The sequence below is a fragment of the Capra hircus genome, chromosome 6 (genome assembly GCF_001704415.2).
Source record: "Capra hircus breed San Clemente chromosome 6, ASM170441v1, whole genome shotgun sequence".
Taxonomy (NCBI): Eukaryota; Metazoa; Chordata; class Mammalia; order Artiodactyla; family Bovidae; genus Capra; species Capra hircus.
In genome coordinates, this window is record NC_030813.1 from 80,376,700 (window position 1) to 80,396,633 (window position 19,934).

At 35.3% G+C, this 19,934-nt stretch overlaps 1 protein-coding gene across 1 annotated transcript in view; it reads right to left on the minus strand.

Annotated features, from left to right (window-relative positions):
- TECRL (trans-2,3-enoyl-CoA reductase-like) overlaps positions 7,266-19,934 on the minus strand; it is a 146,436-nt gene continuing 133,767 nt past the window's right edge. The window contains exons 10-12 of the mRNA XM_005681648.2: positions 9,536-9,621; positions 8,945-8,990; positions 7,266-7,880 (exon numbers count right to left, since the gene is read on the minus strand). Coding sequence (XP_005681705.2) covers positions 7,753-7,880; positions 8,945-8,990; positions 9,536-9,621 — 260 coding nt within the window. The 3' untranslated portion in view covers positions 7,266-7,752. The remainder of the gene's footprint in view (positions 7,881-8,944; positions 8,991-9,535; positions 9,622-19,934) is intronic.

Consider the following 19,934-nt stretch of genomic DNA (forward strand, 5'->3'; position numbering starts at 1 on the left):
TAGATTCTTCTAAATGTATTCCTATGTCATTTCTTTTACCGATAACAATTTTCCAGAAGAGATACAGAATATCACACTTCTAAAAGCATATCTAAAAGCATATTTCTAAAAGATTCCATTGCAATGCTTGTTACCCAGCATATATTTTTTTTCTTAGTTAGAATTAATATATATATACTATACTGTCCTCTTTAAAATTATCTTGATGCAAATTTTAATGTGCCAACTCCTCATTTTCTTATCTTCTCTGACAAATTTGAATATTCTAAAATAATACATCAAAGTAATGTTAGATCCAGACTGGTCTAAGAGTTATGCATGTCCTCTCAATATCTCTCCAAACCCAGGACAGTTTACTCAGTATATTCTAACTATAGTGGGTGATTTGTTGATCCTCAAACACACCAAGGTTTTCCTGTATCAGTGCCTTATATAAATCTGTTTTATTTGTCTCAGACATTCTTCCAGCAATACTTCACCTGGTTAAAATACTCTATAAGTGACAGCTGAAAGATCACCCAGTTAGAGAGGAAATTCATGGTCTCACCGTATGTCTCATCCTGCCCCTCATATTAGTCTTTACTCTGTCATAGCATATAATTCATTTCCTTATAACATGATCACAGTCTAAATTTACTTTGCTACTCACTTGATTATTATGTTCTCATTTTCTCTCTTAAATGAAGTTCCAAGAAACCAGAAACCCTGTTTACTTTATTCAGAAGGGCTCAGAACTATTTTCTCAGAAACCAAATACCAATAATTATTTTAACAAATTACTTGACAGTATGTTGTATAAAAACTAAAAAACCAATAATATAAATCAAACAAAGATGTTATATAATTTTAGAAGTAATAATAATTGAAAATTACTTGACTCTATGACCATTCCCTATAAGCGAAAGGATATTATAGGTTGCTTACCTCAAACATCTCATTTTATAAAAAGAAACCACATATCTAAACAGGTTAAAAACCTTAGCCAATGTATAATATTTAACAATAATAATTCATAAATTATTTACTCTTTTTCCATAAATTTATTTTTAATGTAACAGTACTTGGATTAAAAAATACTCATCAGTATTATATATCCTATTGTACTTTTTATTGAATTAACCAAGAGATGATTAGGTAAAATATAACAATTCCATACACTTAGAAATCCTGCCAGGGAGTATGAGAGAGCTTTTGGAAAATAAATCATTTGGTGAATGTATAGCAAGTAGAAAAATGAATTGTAAGTAAGAATTCATTATAGAAATAACATTTATTTCCAGGTTTAGTAGAATGACAGGATATACAGAAAATTATGCTTTGTCATTGTTGTGAACATATCTTATATTCAATGTAAAAAGTAAAAATTTTAGGTACCAGTCATTTCTCAGTCAAATAATATAAAAATATTACTTCTATATCACCAAGAAAATAAATTTTTTATGCTTATACATTCATTTTAAAAAGTATTTCTGAGTATATTTTTCTTACATATTTTTAAAACTTTTATCAAACTACTGTTGAAAACCAAAATCCCATTTTAGCAAGGAACTTCTGCCTCCAAAAATGATTTTGTACATTTCCATGATCAAACCTCCTCTGAAGGAAAGCTAATTATAGGTTTCAGTATGCACCTGGGTGAAAATTAACTTTTAAGCAGCCTTTAAAATAAATGGTTTTTAATTATTATCATTATGCAAAAGCTGCATAAATGCCTTTAATTGTACTTATAAAGTAACATTTGTTATAATCACCTCTGATATCCAGGAGAAACTACAACGTTTTTTTATTATTATTAAAATAAAAATAGAAGTAATCCTCATTATTGATTTTTAGGTCATTTTATTAGCACAGATATCATAATTGAAATACATCAACTGCTAAAATTTAACATGTATTGATAGTTACTCAAAATTGACCTTAAAATTTCCAGAAAATAAGTTTAATTACTAGAAGAAGAGTAAAAGTCAGTATGCACGATATTCAACTATAATGTTGAATTTTGTGATTTGATTACCCTTCAATATTAAACATAATATTTTTCAAAGAGAAGTAAAATTGAGGATGCACATTTGAAAAATAAGACTATATTTAATCTATTTAAAAAGATTTTATGCTTCCATTTTGTATTGTATCTTTTAAGAAATGATATTGCTAAAAATTATTGTGTCTGTCTGTGTATGAGTTAGAGAATAATGTTTCTACAATATTTTGCTAAAAGGCAAAATGTGCTAAGGGTCTTTTTTTATTTAAACTTAGAAATTTAAAAAATATGAAAACAAATTAAAAATATCTTTAAAGTAGCAACTTGAGGTAGAAATGATGAAAGGGTGATCAAGAAAGGCAAAATGTTGTGATAATATGAAGTAGTGTAGCAGCTGATTCAACTTTAGTTCTTTTGTATTTCTTTTGATTTATCTCCCTCTTCAGCTACTTTTTATAAGAAATGTGTAAAAGATGAAGATGTGGCATTTTTAAAACACTTTCAATTTTTTTACTTTTGTGTTGAAAAAGTATTATTCCAGAAATTATTTAAAAATTAGCTATCAATGACTAAATTTAACTGTGATGCTTCTTTTTAATATTGTATGTAATTAACAAATCTAGTATCTGTCAGAAAATTCTAACTTTAATTCATTAAATTTTGAATACCTATATTATAAAACTTCAGTGAAAGACATTAGCTACCATTCTAATACTTCAAATTGAAGACAGAAGCTATAGCTTGCAGGCATTCTAATTGTTACATAAAATGATTTGGAGGTAGAGGCTAAGATCTGTGAATTGTGATTCTGCTTACTGCTGTTTAAAAATATCTCCAGCATTTGCTTGGAATAGGGCCTTTATTAGTAAAGACATAATAATTCCTACTTTGACTTTTTTAGCATTCTTTTTTTTTAATTTTATTTTTTACATTTAAGCCATACTGTGTGGCATGTGGTATCTTGATTTCCTGACCAGTAATAAAATCCATACACCCTGAGGTGGAATTATGGATTCTTAGTTTACTGGACTGCCAGAGAAATCCCTAGTAAATTCTACATTAAGAGAGGCAGGTTTATTTGAAAAACTCACTCCAGTCTACTTTGGCTTGTTTTATCCTCCTGAAAATCCCTTAAGTTGATTCACATAGATTTGTGTTAATAGAAGAGAGTTACTAAACACCAAATAAATGAGTGGATAACTCCATTTATGAAAATATTATTGGACATTAATCATTAGTTCATAGATCTATCTCAGAAGAAAGACTCATGGTATATTTGTATATATCAAACAGCAATGGTATATTTTAAGTTTTTAAACTTTTTTTATTTTATTATTAATGGTATGTTCCACAAAAATGATAGAAATGGAGAGTAAATGCATTCTAATGTAAAATAATGGAGAAATGGCCTGAGAGAAAACTGCTCATGTGAAACAGGACATTTAGTACAACCACGGTAGATAATTTTTAACAGGAATATACAGATTAAGGTAGTAGCCATGCCTATGTATCCATGTAGACCAAGGAATAAAAGAACCAAAATTATCTTTACCAGTTCAGTTCAGTCGCTTAGTTGTGTCTGACTATTTGTGACTCCATGGACTTCTGCATGCCAGGCTTCCCTGTCCATCACCAACTGCTGGGGCTTACTCAAACTCATGTCCATTGAGTCGGTGATGCCATCCAACCATTTCATCCTCTGTTGTCCCCTTTTCCTCCTGCCTTCAATCTTTCCCAGCACCAGGGTATTTTCAAATGAGTCAGTTCTTCCTATCCGGTGGGCAAAGCATTGGAGTTGTCTTCATATATGTTTTCAATTAAATTAATTCTACTAACAATGTACTTTATCCTCATAAGTTATATCGGGGCTTCCCTGGTGGTTCAGATGGTAAAGAATCTGCCTGCAATGCAGGAGACATGAGTTAGATCCCTGGGTCAGGAAGATCACTTGGAGAAGGGAATAGCTACCTGCTCCAGCATACTTGCCTTGGACATCCCAATGACAGAGGAGCCTAGCAAGCTACAGTCTGTAGATCACAGAATCAACAAGATTTAGTGACTAGCAATTACAGCAATAGCAATCATAGTCCGATACTTCATAGGGCCCATTTCCCCAAACACTGAATGAAGAAGGGAATATACACACTTTGTAATTTGCATAACCTCATTGTGAATTGATTTCTTGGGCTATAGGGCCAGAACTATTGCCATGGGGAAAACCAAGTGGAGCCTCTGAAATTGCACTCATTCTTTTGTAAATATAAACAAGCTGCATCCCAATGAATGATTCAGTTCAGTTCAGTCACTGTGTTTCCTCCAACTCTGTGACCCATGGACTGCAGCACGCCAGGCTTCCCTGTCCTTCACTATCTCCTAGAATTTGCTCAAACTCATGTCCACTGAGTCGATGATGACATCGAACCATCTTATCCTCTGTCCTCCCCTTATCCTGCCTTCAATATTTCCCAGCATCACGGTCATTTCCAATGCATCAGCTCCTCACATCAGGTGACCAAATTATTGGAGCTTCAGCTTCAGCCTCAGTCCATCCAATGAATATTCAGAACTGATTTCCTTTAGGATGGACTGGTTGGATCTTTTTGCAGTCCAAGGGACTCTCAAGAGTCTTCTCCAACATTACACTTCAAAAGCACCAATTCTTTGGTTTTCAACCTTCTTTATGGTCCAACTTTCATAACCATACATGACTACTGGAAAAAACATAACTCTGACTAGATGGACCTTGTTGGCAAAGTAATGTCTCTGCTTTTCAATATGCTATTTAGGTCACTGATAGCTTTTCTTCCCAGGAGCAAGCATCTTTTAACTTCATGGCTGCAGTCACCATCTTCAGTGATTTTGGAACCCCACCCAAAATAAAGTCTGTCACTGTTTCCATTGTTTCCCCATCTATCTGCCGTGAAGTGATGGGACCTGATGCCATGACCTTCGTTTTGTGAAGGTTTGTTTTATGCCAGCTTTTTCAATATGCTCTTTCATGCTCATCAAGACGCTCTTTAGTTTCTCTTCACTTTATGCCGTAACTGTGGTGTTATCTGCGTATCTGAGGTTATTGATATTTCTCCCAGCAATCATGATTCCAGCTTGTCCTTCATCCAGCCTAGCATTTCCCATGCTGTACTCTGCCTATAAGTTAAATAAGAAAGGTGACAATGTACAGCCTTAATGTACTCGTACTTCTTTCCCAATTTGAAACCAGTTCATTGTTGCAAGTCTGGTTCTAGCAGTTGCTACTTGACCTGAATGCAGATTTCTCATTTGGTCTAGTATTCCTATTTCTTTAAGACTTGTCCACAGTGTTGTGATCCACACAGTCAAAGGCTTTAGAGTAATAAATGAAGCAGAAGTAGATTTATTTTTTTCTGGAATTATCTTGTTTTTTTTTTTTTTTTTTAATGATCCAATGGATGTTGGCAATTTTATCCGTGGTTCCTCTGTCTATTTTAATTAGTGATTAGTGCTACACCTAAAGGGTCAGACTGAACTAAGTGGCTAACACTGCCCTGTTAAGTGGCCATATAGGAACTCTGTTTCCTAGTTGATATGGCTGATGATAGCATCTAAATTGTTCCTTTCTCAAACCGTGCAACTTATTTTTAACCAATCCCATATTCTTTGATGGTGACATTATATGTTCAGTTCAGTTCAATCACTCGGTTGTGTCCAACTATTTGCAATCCCATGAACCACAGCACGCCAGGCCTCCCTGTCCATCACCAACTCCCGGAGTTTACCCAAACTCATGTCCATTGAGTCGGTGATGCCATCCAACCATCTCATCCTCTGTCATCCCCTTTTCCTCCTGCCCTCAATCTTTCCCAGCATTAGGGTCTTTTAAAATGAGTCAGCTCTTTGCATCAGGTGGCCAAAGTACTGGAGTTTCAGTTTCAACATCAGTCCTTCCAATGAACACCCAGGACTCATCTCCTTTAGAATGGACTGCTTTGACCTCCTTGCAGTCCAAGGGACTCTCAGGAGTCTGCTCCAACATTCATAGTTCAGTTCAGTTCAGTTCAGTCGCTCAGTAGTGTCTGACTCTTTGCGATCCCATGAATCGCAGCACGCCAGGCCTCCCTGTCCATCAAAATAGAGATGAGGCCTATTTGTCTTTCTCTGTTTAAAGCATAGAATTTTTCACTTGCTAATATCTTCATAATCTTTACATTGACATAAAAATCACAATTATTGAAAATATACACACAAGAATTTTAGAATTTGAGGATATAGTTGCATTTATAAGATGGAAGTATTCACCTATTTGGAAATACAGCAGCATATCTGGAGTAGAGTATTACTGCAAATAAGTGTGATTTCATGCTGTTATGCTGAACAAATATTAAAATATGCTGTTATATTGTTTTGAGATATTTTAATAAGGTGCACTTGGGAGTAGTAAAGCTTTTGAATAGAGGATTTTGTTATTTCTTGAATAGTTGGTCACATATCTTAATAAGAAACACCTACAAAATGCATTTAGACCTACCTTTACCAAGAATATTTTGTCAAATATCTAAATATCTAAGAGCTTTAATAATGATATTTTGATATATGTATGTCTACCTATCTATCTATTTAGATACATTTATACCCAATAACTGGAAAGGCTCTAGAAATTAACCAGTGTAAAAAGACCCAATTTAAATATGAATAAAATTTTCCTTTAAGCTTTTAACTAATATGTATTTAATTTTTAAAATATAATTCATCTCTTTGTCAAAGTATATTTGCATATTTACATGCACAATCTTACACTCACTACATGTATTTGAGAAGACATAGAAATTTAAAAACATGAAAATAAAGGAAAATATCTTTCCATTCTTAATGCAGAGCTTAAAAGTATCTGCCTGCAATGTGGGAGACCTGGGTTTGATCCCTGGGTCAGGAAGATCCCCTGGAGAAGGAAATGGCAACCCACTCCAGTATTCTTGCCTGGAGAATCCCATGGATGGAGGAGCTTGGTGGCCTATAGTCCATGGGTCGCAAAGAGTTGGACATGACTGAGCGACTTCACTTTCACTTTCACTTTATCTTTCCACTCTTAATCTCAACATTCTAATGCATACTTTCCTCATCATCGCCTATTGTCCATTTGAAATATATTTATTTCTATATTCACATATAAACATGATCTATATGTAAATATATATATATCAGCATAGTATATTCAAATGTTTAATGAGTAATGTCTAGAAAATATTTTGAATGTTGTATTTCCAAAATGATATACAATATATATTATGAATTACCAAGATGCATGGCTAATTACAAATATTTAACTTTTAATATAGGTAAAATTGAACTACTGACATAATAGTTTCAAGACATCTGAAATTTCTCGATAACATATTGAATAGAAAGAAAAAATCACTCTCAAAATAATATGTAAAATTCAAGTTTTTGAAATATTGCAATATTCACTTTATAGAATTCAAATATTTTAAATTTTCTTAAGCCAATAGTATTATGAAAGATTTAATGAAGTAAGAACATCTCATTCAAGTATCAGTCCCTTGCAAACATACTGGATGCTATTTTCAATTAGCTGTATCTATAATTTCAATTTTTCATTTTCCTCAAGTTTATTACTCTAAATTCAGCTAAATTTTGTTCTTATGTATTTTTACTCAAGCAAAAATACTATTGTTTGTGAATTTATGGAACATAATAGACAATTATCTTTTGTCAAATTTCGTTTAGTGAGTTATTATACTGCTTTTCTGTACGTAAGATAAGATCACTTATTTTTCTTACAGTATGAATGGAATCATTGCTGATTTCCTATGCATATAAGAATTGAATTTCTTCAGATAAATCTTATGTTTCTTTTGTGCCCACAGAGACATCTGGATACTCATCAGAAGTGTAAAAATCCCAACTAGAAGAAAAAAAAATATTGTTTCTTTTTTACTTTTATTATGGACATAACAAGTTATGCTTGAAAAATAATAGCTCTTAAAATATTTCCCAAGTGTCATATAGTTCTCTATCAATTTTTCCTTATTTATATTACCTAGCATCATATACATCCTATCAATACTGCATGGTTGAATAAGCATAAAAATATAGAAATTGACATAATTCTACATTTTTTACACCCCAATGCCACATAATATTTCCAAAGAAGAAATTCTTAAAATACATTTGAATTTTTCAATAATAGTTTTTCATATGTATATAAAACACTTCTTCTACACACATATATACATATAAGACAAATCACATAAATTCTAATCCACATTTTTGTACAGTGTGACAAGAATGAATGAAATTGAAATAATATATATCCCTTCTAATAAAATGAGTTTATTACAATTTAACTTCTTTGTGTGTTAAAATGACCAGCATTCAAGGTGACACATTCATGCCCCCAGCCTTCCCTTCACAGATGGTTGTGAACACTTGAAGACACAGTATGTACAAGTCTGTGTGCATACATGAGAGAGTTTAAAGTGAAGTGTGTTATTACCACTTCTTTTTAACAAAAACTTGTCTCTTAATAAATATGTTTGGACTACATTTTCTAGTTTGGATTAACCACAGTTCGGTCTCCCTGGTGGCTCAGTCAGTAAAGAATCAGCCTACAGTGTGGGAGAGCTGGGTTGGGATGATCCCTTGGAGGAGGAAATGACAACCCACTCCGGTATTCTTGCCTGGAGAATCCTATGGACAGAGGAGCCTGGCGGGCTACAGTGCATAGGGTGACAAAAGAGTCACACACACTGAGTGACTAGGCACAAGCATGCAATCACAATTATACAGACATGCATCGCAAACAATGTTTCAATATAGTTTTATACTGATAAAAAATCCAAAATAAAAATAAAGGCAAAAAAATCCCATTGCAAACATGCCTAATTTCAGTACTACAGCAATTTGTTCTCAGAAACCACTTCTCCTAAAGGTGTATCTACTTCAATCATTAGTAAACCTAGGTCTTACCTGGCAATGTTTGAGTCATGATTGTGAAACTAATCCATGATCCAATCTGTTAGATTAAAACATAAATTGACAAATATTAATAGTCAATCTAGAAATTTGTTCACTTGTGAACAATTAAATAGGCATTGATTAGGTATTTTAAAAGCTTAAAACAGTGGAAAATTTTAAGTAAAAATATATTTCCCAAACTTATCATTTCATTGTTAAGTATGATAGTGATTTAAAAACTCATAAAACAGTATCATTTTCCTAAGAAAATGAAAGATATTATTCCAAATTTTTTTATCAAATTCAGAGGCTTCTTAAGACATTTAATGTGCTCTTCATAAAATTTTCTGTAAATATAGATAGATATATCCACAAATACTATTTATTCTGCAGGAAAAATTGTAAGTGAAATATTCTAATTTTCTATGCCTATAACTTCAATTGAAATCTGTATCATAATCTATATTTCTGTCTATGCCTGTATCTACAGACTAAACATAAATATATATCAGGCATGATCTATAATACATGTAAGTACATAAACATATGTAGTTGACATATTATCAAATAAAGTTCAGTTATACACATGCATATATAACATACCTCATAGGTGTAATTAGGACATGAAACCAGGAAAAACATCCATGTGAAGGGGTTATAATTTGGACTTGGAAAACAGGCATTATTTCCTTTTAAAAAGTAGAGTACAATGTCAGTAATGTTTCATATTTCAAATACAGTCATTTATTTATTATATACTTATAAATTCCCTGCAACTATATATCATATGAAATCTTCATATATTTATAGAAACCTATTTTACAAATTATTCAAATGAGACACAGTTTCAAATGTCATAAACTTTTGACTCAAAAAAATCCTTATCATTTTCTGACCATGTCTACAGCTATGTTGCAGTAAAATTACAGGATGTCACCACAATAATCAATTCCTTAAGTTTTAAAATTAAAGAATATATAAACATTATTTTGTTTATCATAATAGTTTAGCAGTATTGCCTACTGAGATTCACATTATATTTTAATACTGCTAATGTATTATAACAATTGCTTGCCTCTTCTTATTTTCCTTTAGTGTCAAAAAATATATATTTTGGTTGAGATTATTAAATACCTCAAAACTCTCTTTCTGTTAAATTAGTAATGATCCAGAGGGAATTTCATAAGTGTGTCATTTGTATCAGAAAAGTACGAAAATCTCTCATAAGAGGATTACAGTGTATATCAGAATAGTTAATATTCAGAAAGTGAAGTTTCTCAGTCATGTCTGACTCTTTGGGACCCCATGGATAGTAGCCTGCACTGGGCTCCTCCGTCCATGGGATTTTCCAGGCAAGAGTACTGGAGCGGGTTGCCATTTCCTTCTCCATGGAATCTTCCCAACCCAGGGATCGAACCCAGGACTCCTGCATTGTAGACAGATGCCTTACCATCTGAGCCACCAAGGAAGTCTCATATTCAGAAATACCACACAAATTATTTCTGCTTAGTAATCAGGATTGTTATTTACAACTCTCATTATACTTAGCATATTGTCCTTTATTTCAGTTACTTTTTGCCTTTAAAATTTTTCAAGAAATATTTTGTATAATAAATTCATAATGATATCGATTTGAACTTTGACCTGTGACATTTGTAAAAGTAAATGTGAATTATAAAATTACTGTGTATTCATAACAAGACTTAATTGGATAACAGATCAACTAATCTCTTCTATCTAGATTCTAAAGTCTTAATGAAATGTCAATATGCTGTTTTCAAAACTGTAAGGATTGTTGAACTATCAAAGTGAAAATATATTAGGCAATGTGCAAATTTAATGCACTGCTTATTTCAAGATAAGGATATATATATATATGCCATTTAGTAGAACAGATTCTCTTGGTGACATTTATGCAAACACTTTTGTGTAACATTCATGTATTTATCAAGTGAAAGATGATTAAGGAATCTATCCATGTTAACTGACTTTCAGAAGCAGAATGTGAACACAAGGTAATTTGGGTTAAAGCCAGTTTATGTCTGTTCAATCCCTGGAGGTAGTGGAATGAACAGGGTCCACAAATACACATTTCTTCCAGATGTGGCTTGTAGATTAGATAACCAATGTGTCTTATGATACAAAGAAATATATGTATCTAGGTATTTTCTTCAGTGTGTTAGCTGCTATTATTATAGTGATATGTAAGTTTAGATATTCAGTTCAGTTCAGTTCAGTCACTCATTCGTGTCCGACTCTTTGCAACCTCATGAATCGCAGCATGCCAGGCCGCCCTGTCTATCACCAACTCCTGGAGTTCACTCAGACTCACATCCATTGAGTCCGTGATGCCATCCAGCCATTTCATCCTCTGTCATCCCCTTCTTCTTCTGCCCCTAATCCCTCCCAGCATCAAAGTCTTTTCCAATGAGTCAACGCTTCACATGAGGTGGCCAAAGTACCAGAGTTTCAGCATTAGCATCATTCTTTCCAAAGAAATCCCAGGGTTGATCTCCTTCAGAATGGACAGGTTGGATCTCCTTGCAGTCCAAGGGACTCTCAAGAGTCTCCTCCAACACCACAGTTCAAAAGCATCAATTCTTTGGCGCTCAGCCTTCACAGTCCAACTCTCACATCCATGCATGACTACTGGAAAAACCATAGCCTTGACTAGACGGACGTTAGTCAGGAAAATAATGTCTCTGCTTTTGAATATGCTATCTAGTTTGGCCATAACTTTTCTTCCAAGGAGTAAGCATCTTTTAATTTCAGGGCTGCAATTACCATCTGCAGTGATTTTGGAGCCCCCCAAAATAAAGTCTGACACTGTTTCCACTATTTCCCCATCTATTTCCCATGAAGTGATGGGACCAGATGCCATGATCTTCGTTTTCTGAATGTTGAGCTTTAAGCCAACTTTTTCACTCTCCTCTTTCACTTTGATCAAGGAGCTTTTTAGTTCCTCTTCACTTTCTGCCATAAGGGTGGTGTCATCTGCATATCTGAGGTTATTGATATTTCTCCCGGCAATCTTGATTCCAGCTTGTGTTTCTTCCAGTCCAGCATTTGTCATGATGTACTGTGCATATAAGTACCATCCTAAAGATCAGTCCTGGTTGTTCAATGGAGGGACCTGATGTTGAAGCTGAAACTCCAATACTTTGGCCACCTGATGCGAAGAGCTGACTCCTTTGAAAAGACCCTGATGCTGGGAAAGATTGAGGGAAGGAGGAGAAGGGTACAACAGAGGATGAGATCGTTGGGTGGCATCACCAACACAATGGACATGGGTTTGGGTGGACTCAGGGAGTTGGTGATGGACAGAGAGGCCTGGCATGCTGTGGTTCATGGGGTTGCAAAGAGTTGGACACGAATGAGCGACTGAACTGAACTGCACTGAATCTAATACTTAACATTCCTATGAAATGTTTCTCAGTGTATAGTTTCTATTTATAATTAATCTTCTATTATATTAAAAGTCTGAATATATTTTTACATTACAATGCTGCAGCTACCCAGATTCTTCTCTAGGTATAAAGGATTTATTCCACAGCTTTGGGATTTACTGCTGGCAGAAAGCCTTTAACTTTCAGCATCCCCTGTGAGATAACCTGGCTGAAGGGAACAAACTCATGCAAGGTCACACTCACTGTTTGGTTTACCCTTATCCATTATTGGATCAATGTGGCAAATTGATGACTTAATTCAGAACAACATTGTTTGTTCAGCCCAGCTTTAGAAGGCCTCTAGATTCATCTGATACTCTCACTGAAACTGTGTTACTCTCAATTTCCTACCCAGACATGATTTCTTTCTTTCCATCTATCAAATCACCCTAATACAACTCCTGAATGTAAATCTCTGTTTCAGTGTCTGTATCACAGAAAACTGAACCCATGGTATTTGCCACAAGAAATGGCCCCCAAAGCAGATACTGGAATGGCATTTAAGAGTTGAATGACCTACTGACCAGCCTGTGGTGAGTGCCCCACTGTTGATGGCAGGGGCCAAACAAAGGACCACTGTTACAAGGTAGCCTTGCAAACATAAAGCCTTTTATCCTGGTTTGCTGGCATTTTATGCTGTTGGAAAGGATTGCTTTATTTGGTACAATAGAATTTAGTGGTGACACTATCAGTGTTCTTGGTGAAGATAGCTAAAACTGAAATGGATAAAAGCCATTAAAAGCCAACTGTAAAAACTGGAAAACCTCCTTGGTAGTATAATGGATTGACCAAAAAGTTTATTTAGATTTTCCATAAGATGTCATGGAAAACAGAAATTAACTTTTTGGCCAACCCAATATGAAGAAGCTCTAATCTGCAATGAGAGAAATGAAGAGTAACTGAAGACCAGCCCTGGAACTTAATTGCAAGAGTAATCAAGCACCAAAGAATACACAACTCTATTCCAAACCAGGTTTGGTAAGCTAAGTTGTCATTCATAGAATATTAGGCTGTACAGATTTTCATGAACTGCCTGAGCTTGTAGAAGTAGGCTGCTCTTCCCTGTTCAAAATTAGTGCACTCCCTTAGGGGAACTAGTGATGCAATCTATAATTCGTCTGACTACAAATCAGAAAAATTAACATACTCCCTTCCTTAAAATTAATACAGAGACTATTAAATTGCAATAAAATCCCTATCTTCCTCATACCCTCTATTAACCTGTATGCTATAGCTAGTGTGACAGTACTAAATGACTTACCACAGGTTATTGTGACCAAATAAGAGAAGAAGAATGTTATTCCCCAAGGGAGTTACAGAACCCAGCCAGCGTGAACTAGCACATTATAGGAGAATTTAGCTGTAATTAGATTCTGTTGATGCTGGATAACAGAGAAAGTGAAGTTGCTCAGTCGTGTCCAACTCTTTGAGACCCCATGGACTGTAGCCTACCAGACTCCTCCATCCATGGGGTTTCCAGGCAAGAATACTGGAGTGGGTTGCCATTTCCTTCTCCAAGAGACAAAGATGGAACCTGGGTCTCCCACATTGTAGGAGGCAAGATATAAAAATGGATAAGGGGTTTCTGTTATTGGAACACTCTTGTGGGAGATAGGAATTCAGTTCAGTCACTCAGTTGTGTCCGTCTCTTTGCAATCCCATGGACTGCAGCACGCCAGTCTTCCCTGTCCATCACCAGCTCCTAGAGCTTACTCATGTCCATTGAGTTGGTGATGCCATGCAACCATCTCATCTTCTGTCTTCCCCTTCTCCTCCCACCATCAATCTTTCCCAGCATCAGGGTCGTTTCAAATGAGTCAATTCTTCACATCAGGTGTCCAAAGCATTGGGGTTTCAGCTTCTGCATCAGTCCTTCCAATGAATATTCAGGATTGATTTCCTTTAGGACGGACTGGTTGGAACTCCTTCCTGTCCAAGCCACTCTTAAGAGTCTTATCCAACACCACAGTTCAAAAGCATCTATTCTTCAGTGCTCATTTTTCTTTATAGTCCAACTCTCACATCCATACATGACTACTGGAAAAAACATAGCCTTGACTAGACTAACCTTTGTTGGTGAAGTAATGTCTCTGCTTGTTAATATGCTGTCTAGTTGGTCATAGCTTTTCTTCCAAGGAGTTAATCTTCTGCTAAGCTAGTACAAACACATTAACATACACCTGAAAGGATGAACAAAGCAACAGTCCTCAGTAAATGAGGGGGAAAAAGTGTTGCGATTTCACTGGCAAACAGAAAAAGGTGTTAAATTTCTTAGAAAAGTGGAGGTCTTTGGGTAGATAGTCTAAATAAGGCCAAAAGGGAAGTTCCCTTTCCATGAAAGGAAAAATAAATGTTCCCCATTTTTCATATTCCCATAGTATTCCCCATGTTTCATTGGAAAACCAAGAGGACACACCATTTTCCAAAGCTCTAAGAAAACTGTTAGTGCAAGGGCATCATCGTTACTAAGATCAAGGTCGGCTCTCGGACATCCCAGACTGAATATAAGTGATGTCATCTCAGGATGGGATGATTTGTAGTAACTGGGATTAAAGGATTCTTCCCCCTATCCCAAATCAAATTCATTTCTATTTGCGGCACTTCTTATAAGCCAAAATTAATGGGAAGTTCAAAAGTTACTTGATCCACAGAAAGCATGGCTGGTTATAAGAACACAGTGTTCTGAAAGGTTATAATTGATGGATACCCCAAAATGATTTTCTAAATTTAGACAAAATAAATTTGAGATGAATAATCCAGAGACATGGGGAAGCTAGTTCAATACAAAATTCCCTTTCTTTTCCAGGTTTTAGACTTAAACGAGTTGTAAGACACTAAACTCATTGATGAAATAACAGTTTGGGACCCCAAGGAGAAAGACTCCAACATGGAAATAACTGTAGATATATATATATATATATATATATATATATATATATATATATATATATATAAGCATTCTCATAATCATTCATTAAAATAACTTCACTAAATGATATTCTGGCATCTGTTCATGGAACTGTGTACTAGTGAGAATAGACTATGCCTACACTTTAAAGACTGCTACAATCTCAACACTCCGAAAATTAAGATCATGGCATTTGGTCCCATCACTTCATGGCAAATAGATGGGGAAACAGTGGAATCAGTGGCTGACTTTACTTTTTGGGGCTCCAAAATCACTGCAGATGGTGATTGAAGCCATGAAATTAAAAGATGCTTACTCCTTGAAAGAAAACTTATGACCAACCTAGATAGTGCATTCAGAAGCAGAGACATTACTTTGTCCACAAAGGTCTGTCTAGTCAAGGCTATGTTTCTTCCAGTAGTCATGTATGGATGGGAGAGTTGGACTATAAAGACAGCTGAGTGCCAAAGAATTGGTGTTTTTGAACTGTGGTGTTGGAGAAGACTCTTGAGAACCCCTTGGACTGCAAGGAGATACTACCAGTCCACACTAAAGGAGATGAGTCCTGGCTGTTCATTGGAAGGACTGATGTTGAATCTGAAACTCCAATACTTTGGCCACCAGATGCAAAGAGCTGACTCATTTGGAAAGTCCCTGATGTTGAGAAAGATTAAGGGCAGAAGGAGAAGGGGATGCCAGAGGATGAGATGGTTGGATGGCATCACCGACTCAGTAGACATGAGTTTGCATAAACTCCAGGAGTTGGTGAGAGACAGGGAGGTCTAGAGTGCTGTGGTTTATAGGGTTGCAAAGAACTGGACATGACTGAGTGACTGAACTGACAACTTGATGGCTCATTGATTATATAATCTGCCTGCCATTGTAGAGGATATGGGTTTCATCTCTTAATTGGAAGGATCGTCTAGAGAAGGAAATGGTTACCACTCCAGTTTTCTTCCCTAGGGAATCCCATAGACAGAGGTGTTTGTTGGGCTACAGTACATAGATTGCAAAGAATCAGACATGACTTAATGACTAAACAGCAACAATAATCATAGTCTACTTCATAGGGCTCATTTCCCAGGCACTAAATGAATAATTGGAATATACATAGTTTGTAGTTTGTATATCCACAGTGTACATTGATTTCTTGAACTTTAGGGCAAGAGCTATGACCATGGGGAAAACCAAGTGGAAGCGTCTGCAATTGTACTCAGTCTTTGATAAATATAAACAATCTGCTTCCCAATGGGTGATTAGTGCTACTCTGAAGATCCAAAGCAAGCTTGTATGATATTATTCATTATATCATTGTTTAAGTCACTTCACATGCTCTGCAGAAGCCAGATATATTTTGGAGGGTGACAGTGGAGTACTGCAGACTTATCACATATTATCCAACATTTCAAGTGATGCACACATGCTCAGTAGCTAAGTCATATTACTGCCAAGTCTTTTTTTTTTTTTTTTTTCCTGCTTGGTTCTTGTGTCCTTGAAGCAAAGAATTAGACTGACAGACTAGTTACAGCTCAAGCAGGCAGGATTTACTAAGCAGGTAGTATTCTCTGGAGGTTCTTGCCTCATCGTAGCAAAGAATTGTAAGGCACACTAGTTAGAGCTCAAACAGGCAAGATTTGTTAAGAAGAAGGCATGCTGTGCAATCTCAAGACAGGAGAGTGGACCAAATCCTGGAGGAGTATTTTCAACTCCTTTCAGCTCCCCTTTTTATACTTTTTGTCTCTTCCCCTTGGTGGTTCCTAGGGCTTGACTGGCTATTCCTCAAGCAAATTTGGGTTTGTACTGGTGACCAGTCAGGGAAGGGAAGGTAAATAGAGTGTTCAAGGCCAACCCGGGAAGGAGGCCTGTTTGGGTGTGTTTTCACGCCTGAGGTTCTTACTGTGGCTGTGGTTTTTCTCGGGACTTTTCTCTTTCTTTCTTTGTCTATTTCATGTTGTTGTTGTTGTTGTTGTTTTCCTTTCTTTTTTACTTTCAAGGGCTTTTTAAACTGCTCCTTCTTCTGAGTGCCATTTTGAACTCTTTTCTTTCTACTCTAACTACCTAATACTACCAGGTAGATTAACCCAGCCTTGGGTCTATGGATATAGACTATGAATTAAAAAGAAAAAAAAAATGTGTTTTTCCATCTCTATTACAAAGGGAGGTCAGAATAGTTTACTTTCCTTTAAAATGAGCAATAGTACAGAACTTCAGTTTTTGTTTTTTTCTAGAATTATTATTCCCACCCTTTACCATAAAATAGTCCAAGAAGGCTCAGGCTGGGCATCTCACTGAAAATTACTGTATCAATAACATTATGCTATTCATACTAAGTGAGTAAGTGGCTAATATGTTGTGGCCTTTTTAAGACATTTGTGGTCCACAGAAAGCGTGGGGGTTGCTAATAAACACTACAAAGATTTAGGGGCCAAATGATTGAGGGGCATCCTCTCCAAACGAGAGAAAATATAGTGCAGTGTGTACCTCCTATCATTAAGAAGGAAGCAAACTATCTTACAGGCCTTTTCCAGTTTGGCAGGTAGCATATTACACACCAAGGAAATCTTGGAACTAACTGTACACGATGGAGAACAAAAGCTATGAAAATTTAGCAGGGTTCAAGGCAGAAAATTGCAGCAGTTTCAAGTTTTAGTGTAAGCACTCCTGCCCTTGGACTTATAATCAGATAGATTCTACATATTAAACTTATCAGTAATGGAAAAAGTTAAGGTGTGGGACTTATGTATAACCTGCTGTTATATAATGATGTAAAAAGATGATATTTTGCCTCTAGCATTTGGACATCTCATGATATTCTCTCGACCCAAGAACAAGGGCCACAACCATGTCCTGATAAGCTCCCTTCAGGTGAGTGTACACATCACACCATATATAATCCTTGAAGTGTTAATTGTGCCAGTTGATGCTGGAGGGAATCTAGAAGTTTGTGAAGAAGAAAACTGGTGCAAATCAGTTGTTAGATGAAGGCTATGTGCAGCAATGAAGGGTGTGTAATTTCCCACTAATGTCTCTCTTTTAAATTTCTACTGGTAGCAGAAAGCTTTTGAGTAGTATACCCTCTGAAAGGTTGGCCTTGACAAAAGAAAGCTGCCTTATCCAAGATAATTTCCTCATTTTCAGGGAGCCCCAAATCCAATCTAAATTTTTTCTAGTCATTCCAGCTTAGGCTAATTCAGAACGATTGCTCCAGTTTCAAATAACCCAACAAAAATCGCAGAGACCATCCTTGAGAGAGCTTCACAGCTCAGTTTCCTACTTGGCATAAATTTATCTCTCTCTCTCTCTCTCTCTCTCTCTTTTTTTCAGTACTTAGTAATATGACTTTAAAAGCTTGTTCTATGCGAAATTGTTGTTTCCTGGTGAACACATTTTGTAGATCTTGCTTAAACAGTCAGTAAAAGATAGTCCCCATCCATTATTCATGTCTACAGCATATCTGAGATATAGAGATATTAGTATAAATTCTAATGAATACATAAGTGGGGAAATGAAAATCTAGAAGAAACAGAGACTCCATTAGAGCTGACACAGGAACTGAGAGTTGGATAAAAATTTTATGTAAGGAAAAAAATGCAGTGTGTGTGTGTAAATGTCTATATTTCATGATCAGAAGAGGTTTTACTCTCAGAAGAGGTCTAAGACTTGATATTATTGGAACACTAAATATAGAGAAAAAACACACAATGACTTGACAGTAATGAGTCCAGAATTTCTCATCTTAGAAGACACTGCTTCCAAGAAATGAGATAATGCTTGAAGGCTTAGAGGGGAAAGAAAGTAGGAAACACTTCCAGAAATTAAGAAATTTAGAAAACAAAAGAGTATATAGAGAATCAAAAGACACAATGAAACATCCCATGTCCTCCAGAGCACACTTTATCCTTTAGAGACTTCACTTCATCACCACATCTGTGAAAACATTTGTTATTTCTGTTCAAGGACAATCCATACACTTAAAATGAACATAATTTGATCAACATTCACATAAAGCTTTTATGTGAATAAAATATAAAGCAATAATTTTTCCCAAGTGATAAAATGAATCCTCTCCAAAATAAAAGAAAAAAAAAAATAACATACAGAAGCATTTGCAGATAATAGAGAATGTAACTGTGATGAAATCCTAGAACTCAAAAAAAAAAAAAAGATATGTATATAAAAGGAAAGAAAAAGAGTTGATTGTTTTCAAGAATTAAATTGTAGAAAATTAAAAAAAAGTAATATGGGTGGAACATATTTCAGTTTGCATAAGGGTGGAATGATCAATAGAATAGGGGATATTTAGTAGATAAACAAAAACAGCAAAAAAAAAAAAAGCAAAGAAAAGAAATGAACAAAAAGCTAAATATTGAAAGCAATAGAAATATAAAATAGAAGCAAATGTAACATGTTCACCCCACTGTCTTCTAACCATCCACAGTGTAACAAATAAAATTTAAACTATAATTCAAGAATAATAATACAAGAAAACTTTCTAGAACTTAAACAAGACCTGAGTCAACCAACTAAAAGATTACATCATGTCTCTGGGAAAACTGGGTTTCCTGGAGGCTCAGACGGTGCTGAATCTTCCTCCAGTGTGAGAGAACCAGGTTTTATCCCTGGGATGGGAAGATTCCTTTGGAGAAGG